The sequence below is a fragment of the Entelurus aequoreus genome, linkage group LG25, assembly GCF_033978785.1.
Source record: "Entelurus aequoreus isolate RoL-2023_Sb linkage group LG25, RoL_Eaeq_v1.1, whole genome shotgun sequence".
Lineage (NCBI taxonomy): Eukaryota > Metazoa > Chordata > Actinopteri > Syngnathiformes > Syngnathidae > Entelurus > Entelurus aequoreus.
In genome coordinates, this window is record NC_084755.1 from 6246800 (window position 1) to 6253160 (window position 6361).

At 37.2% G+C, this 6361-nt stretch overlaps 1 protein-coding gene across 3 annotated transcripts in view; it reads right to left on the bottom strand.

The window, feature by feature from the left end:
* Nucleotides 1-5031: 5031 nt before the first annotated feature.
* Nucleotides 5032-6361, bottom strand: part of LOC133642208 (cdc42 effector protein 1-like) — a 13675-nt gene continuing 12345 nt past the window's right edge. Inside the window, exons 3-4 of one of the 3 annotated variants that reach the window (XM_062036289.1) lie at nucleotides 5679-6012; nucleotides 5032-5630 (exon numbers count right to left, since the gene is read on the bottom strand). In XM_062036289.1, the coding sequence (XP_061892273.1) occupies nucleotides 5231-5630; nucleotides 5679-6012 (734 nt within the window). In that variant the 3' untranslated portion in view covers nucleotides 5032-5230. Of the gene's footprint in view, nucleotides 6013-6361 lie in introns of all 3 variants that reach the window. The other 2 variants (XM_062036288.1, XM_062036287.1) reach the window with 2 other exon arrangements.

Consider the following 6361-nt stretch of genomic DNA (forward strand, 5'->3'; position numbering starts at 1 on the left):
AAATCGATCCACATCCAAATCGCGATTCTTTGTCAAGTCGGGGGGTCCGCAGCTCGCTGCGGGGTTGTTCTTCCGACGCAAAAACGGCTCCGGACGACAGCGTGAAGGTGAGCTTGGATTTATTCAACATAAATCACTCAAACTATCACAAAGGCAAATAATAAAGCAAACAGGCAAGCGTGCCTAAAACCCAAAAGAAGCTGCTAGTTAGCAGAAGCAATGACATGAACTATGACTTACTTACTTAGTCAGCAAGAGCCATGAACAGGTGTGACAAAGACAATGCAGGATGAACAAAGGTAGACTTAAATAACAGTGACTTGATTGGTGAAAACAGGTGCGGGACTCAAAACGTAAAACAGGTGCGTGACGTGACAGGTAAAAACTAATGAGTAACCATGGAAACAAAACAAAACAAGGAGTGAAACCAGGAACTAGGGAAGTCCAAAACAAACAGCATAACTAAACAAAACATGATCCGGACCACAGATCATGACATTCTTATTCATCCCGATTCTAAATCGATTCATCATTTTCAAAAATCCATTCAAAAAAAAAAAAAAAAGCTTTTTTTCCACAAGAATGAATGTTTAAAAATAAATGTTTAGTCCATCTCATGCAACCACAAGGATCTTTTCTAACCTTCAGCCTGTTTTGAAAAAGTTTCATTAGAATTATTATACCAAATATTACATTGAATGAATCTGTTTGAATGAAGAATGGATTCAGACTCCCAGGAATGGCATTGAATGCTTCATAGAGTCACACCTCTAGTAGACACACTGGAACCAAGTATCATTTGAAAACCTTAGTGTCTTGTAGTCATGTTAGCATTTCAGCTAGTAGCCATTAGCAGGTATTGTTCAATGTCATCAAAAAGTAGTTGGGTGCACGAAAAAATTGATCCACATCCGAATTGCGATTCTTATTCATTCTGATTCTAAATGAATGCATTATTTTCAAAAATCCTTAAAAAAAAATTAAGAATTAATGTTTAAAAATACGTTTTTAGTCCATCTCCATGCAACCAGAAGGATCTTTTCCAACCTCCAACCTAAAAAGTTTCATTATAATTATTATACCAAATATTACATTGCATGAATCTGTTTGAATGATTGAATGTTTGAATGTTGAATGATTGAATGTTGAATGATTGAATGTTGAATGATTGAATGTTTGAATGTTGAATGTTTGAATGTTGAATGATTGAATGATTGAATGTTTGAATGTTGAATGATTGAATGTTTGAATGTTTGAATGTTGAATGTTTGAATGTTGAATGATTGAATGTTTGAATGAAGAATGGATTCAGACTCCCAGGAATGGGATTGAATGGTTCATAGAGTCACACCTCTAGTAGACACACTGACATCTTTTAACCAAGTATCATTTGAAAAGCATCTAAAGATTTGTGGAGCAGCTCCAAAGAATCACGTTTGAAAGGAAAATAAGCCAGCAAATATTAGCAATATGTTCATAAGAAAGTTTATTAACCAGCCAACATTTTTGAAAATGCCAAAACTCCAACATGTTAAAGTTTGATTTGTCTGGGTCAGAAGCGCTTGTCTACAGAATATTTGGACTAAAGAGAAGGAAATGTTGACTAGTGCTGTCAAACATTCATCTTGTCAATCACATTCATCACACTTGACATTACTGACATCGTTGAAATGGACTTTAAAAATAGACAAAGCAACTTTGCTGTCATGATCCAACATTAAAAAGCTTTTACATTGCTCAAAACTTGCTAACTGTTTGACCTAAAGTACTCAAACATCTATATTTAACATTTTGATTTTCATTTAAAATTGAATGTTTAGATTTAACGTTTAGATTTACTATTTAATGGTTAGATTCAACATTCATTTTTGGACCTCAAATGTGAAGAGAATAGGTCAAATGTGAGAAAAGTGAGCAAAACACTCCAAATATATCAGCTAGAAAAGTCTGATTTCATTTTCAATTGCAGTAAATCCCTTGAAAAGAAAAGTTTGGACACAAAACACTTTGACTGTCTGGATGTCTTCGAGCAACATTTTCAAAAGCTTTTTAACAAGCACATTTATTTTTCAAACAAAAGTGCCATACTTTTTGCTCAAACATGTAGATTTAACATTTAAATTCAACATTTGGATTTGGCTTTAAAATTAGTTTTTATCATTTAGATTTAACAAACGGATTTCAAATTTGACATTCCATATTTAGATTTAACATTTATATTTAACAATGAACATTTGGATTTACCATTCAGTATTTACATTTAATTTAGATTCAACATTTATTATTTGAATGCAGATTGAACATTTATATACATTTAGAATTAACATTTGGATTTAACATTTCAAATTTATATTTGACATTTATTTAAATTTAAATTTAACATTGAGATTTTACCTTATTTAAAATGTAGATTTAACATGTATCATTTAACATTTGAGATTTAACATGTATTATTTAAATGTAGATTCAACATTCTGTATTTAGATTTTACATTCAACATTTAGATTTAACATTTAGATTTAACATTTAGATTTGAATAATTGTGACCTGGAGCTTTCTCATCTTTTCCCGCACATGTTTTGCCTACATTGTTATTTTTTTGCCTTTTCAAATAAATACATACAAAATAAATATCATTTAATTTCTACTCAAATGTGAAGAAAAATGAGCTAAGTACACCAAATATTTTAGCTAGAAAAGTGAGATTTCATTTTTAAATTGCTTGCATATTTGAAATTGACTTCAAGGTTTTTCCACACAGTCATTTTACAGACAGAATGTCATAAAAAGACAAATAAATCTGGAATGCACTTGTTTATACTCTCAAAACTTGGTAACAGTTTGGACTTAAGTACCACAAATCCTGCTCAAACTTTGTACATTTTCTGTAACATTTATATTTCCCATTTCATGTTTGGATTTAGATTGAACATTTTTTATTAGAATGTAGATTCAACATTTAGATTCAACATGTATTTAAATTTAGATTCAACATTTATTTCAAATGTAGAGTTAACATTGTTTATTTGAATGTAGATTTAACATTGAGATTTGACCTTATTCCAAATGTAGATTTAACATGTATTATTTAACATTCAGATTGAACATTTGTCATTTAAATGTAGATTTAACATTCTATATTTAGATTTTACATTCAATATATAGATTTAACATTTAGATTTGACATTTAGGTTTGAATAATTGTGACCTGGGGCTTTCTGAACCTTTCCCGCACATGTTTTTGTTTTTGTGTTTTTGTGTTTTCAAATAAATACATACAAAATAAATACAAATTTACCATTTAATTTCTACTCAAATGTGAAAAAAACGAGCTAAATATAATACAAGTTAGCTAAATATACCAATTTTTTCAGCTAGAAAAGGAAGATTTCATTTTTAATCACAATAAATTGTTTGCATATTTTAAATTAACTTCAAAGTTTATTCCACACAGCAATTTTATTGACAGAATGTCATCAAATATTATATTTAAAAATGTTTTTCTCCAATGCACATGTTTATATGCTCAAAACTTGCCAACAGTTGGACTAAAGTAATATAATCCCTGCTCAAACTTTTACATTTTCTGTAACATTTATATTTCAATTTCATGTTTGGATGTACAAACCCCAAAAGCAGTGAAGTTGTCACGTTGTGTAAAAGCTAAATAAAAAGAGAATACAGCAAATCCTTTTCAACTTATATTCAATAGAATAGACTGCAAAGACAAGATATTTCATGTTCACACTCAGAAACTTTCTTCTTTTTTGTAAATAATCATGAACTTAGAATTTAATGGCAGCAACACATTGCAAAAAAGGCATTTTTACCACTGTGTTACATGGCCTTTCCTTTGAACAACACTCAGTAAAGGTTTGGGAAGTGAGGAGACACATTTTTGAAGTGGAATTCTTTCCCATTCTTGCTTGATGTACAGCTTAAGTTGTTCAACAGTCTCCCTTCTCATATTTTAGCCTGCACACATTTGCAATGTCTGGACTACAGGCAGGCCAGTCTAGTACCTGCACTCTTTTACTATGACGCCACGTTGATGTAACACATGGCTTGGCATTGTCTTGCTGAAATAAGCAGGGGCGTCCATGATAAAGTTGCTTGGATGGCAACATATGTTGCTCCAAAAGCTGTATGTACCTTTCAGCATTAATGGTGCCTTCACAGATGTGTAAGTTACCCATGTCTTGGCCACTAATACACCCCCATACCATCACACATGCTGCCTTTTACACTTTCACCCTAGAACAGTCCGGATGGTTCTTTTCCTCTTTGGTCCGGAGGACACGACGTCCACTGTTTCCAAAAACAATTTGAAATGTGGACTCGTCAGACCACAGAACACTTTTCCACTTTGTATCAGTCCATCTTAGATGAGCTCAGGCCCAACGATGCCTGTGGCTTTCTGGGTGTTGTTGATAAATGGCTTTGGCTTTGCATAGTCGAGTTTTAACTTGCACTTACAGATGTAGCGACCAACTGTAGTTACTGACAGTGGTTTTCTGAAGTGTTCCTGAGCCCATGTGGTGATATCCTTTACACACTGATGTGGCTTTTTGATGCAGTAGCGCCTTAGGGATCCAAGGTGTGTAATATCATGGCTTACCTGCAGTGATTTCTCCACATTCTCTGAACCTTTTGATGATATTACGGAGCGTAGATGATGAAATCCCTAAATTCCTTGTTGAGAAATGTTGTTCTTCAACAATTTGCTCAGGCATTTGTTGACAAAGTGGTGACCCTCGCCCCCGTCCTTGTTTGTGAATGACTGAAGCTGCTTTTATACCCAATCATGGCACCCACCTGTTCCCAATTAGCCTGCTCACCTGTGGGATGTTCCAAATAAGTGTTTGATGAGCTTTCCTCAACTTTCTCACTCTTTTTTGCCACTTGTGCCAGCTTTTTTGAAACATGTTGCAGGCGTCAAATTCCAAATGACCTAATATTTGCAAAAAATAAGAAAGTTTCTCAGTCTATTCAATTGAATATAAGTTGAAAATGATTTGTTGTATTCTCTTTTTATTTAGCCTTTACACAAGGTGACAACTTCACTGCTTGTGGGGTTTGTAGATATAACATTTATTTCCTCCAAACAGTTGAAGTTGTGTGATTAATTCCAAGTGATGAGTTGATCATGAGCTTTGACAGCCCAGGTCATAATTCCATGCACAGTTCCAAGTGAGTATGCAAAGTGACAACATTCCATCAGTGTCCTCATCTACACTTTGATTTCCTCCTCTTCTTCCGAGAAGGTGTAGGACGTTTTGGAAAAGCTCCTCTTGACGGCGCCTCCCCCGTAATGTCGAGACAGAACGTCCGCCGCCTTCTGGAAGCGCTCCGACTCCATGGCGGGTTCCGCCCTGGCAGGAGACGTGTGAGGAGACCTGTCCTCCTCCTGGGTCCAGCTGGTGCTGCGGGGGTCCTCCTGAGACCTGTCCTCCTCCTGGGTCCAGCTGGTGCTGCGGGGGTCCTCCTCAGACCTGTCCTCCTCCATCCAGCTGGTTCTGCGGGGGTCCTCCTGAGACCTGTCCTCCTCCATCCAGCTGGTTCTGCGGGGGTCCTCCTGAGACCTGTCCTCCTCCTGGGTCCAGCTGGTGCTGTGGGGGTCCTCCTGAGACCTGTCCTCCTCCTGGGTCCAGCTGGTTCTGCGGGGGTCCTCCTGAGACCTGTCCTCCTCCTGGGTCCAGCTGGTGCTGCGGGGGTCCTCCTGACCCTCGGCGTTCCTTCTCGGGGAGTTTGTGGAGCTGGCCCCGGGGCTGACAAAAGTGTCTGTTGTGGAGCTGCCGTCCTCTTCCTCACCTGCGGCCCGCTGGTCCAACAAGCCCAGGACCTCAGTCATCAGGGAGGGGCCCAGGTCCAGGCTGAAGGAGGTCAGGGAGTCCGAGCGGGTTGGGGCTTTGCCACGGTGCTCGCGCACGGATCTTCTGAGGACGTCTCCGTCTGGGAAGGCTTTGTCCGGGCGAGAGAAGCGCGGCAGCGTGACAAATCCGGACTGGAGACCTGCAAACACGGAAAAAGACGTTCAGGTGCCTCAAAGTGTGTGAAAGCACAAAACCTCCAGCATGAGACCTGATAGGGAAGACCAGTCTTTGTCCATATGTCTGTTTCGGGCCCAGTTGTAGTACACTTTTCCACCACTTGTGGCAGTAGTGACAACATCAAACAAACAGAAGAAGTCTGGAGCTAAAATCATGGAAAAGTTTCTCAAGCCCAAAAAATATGACTAAAGTGATGAAGCTGTATTTTCATTTACACTTCCATTTTATTGACAGTTTATTCAAAAAAAAATATTACTAAATAAAAAAGAATTTCTTTATTTTTTTTAGTCAGTTTTTATGATTCCTTTCTC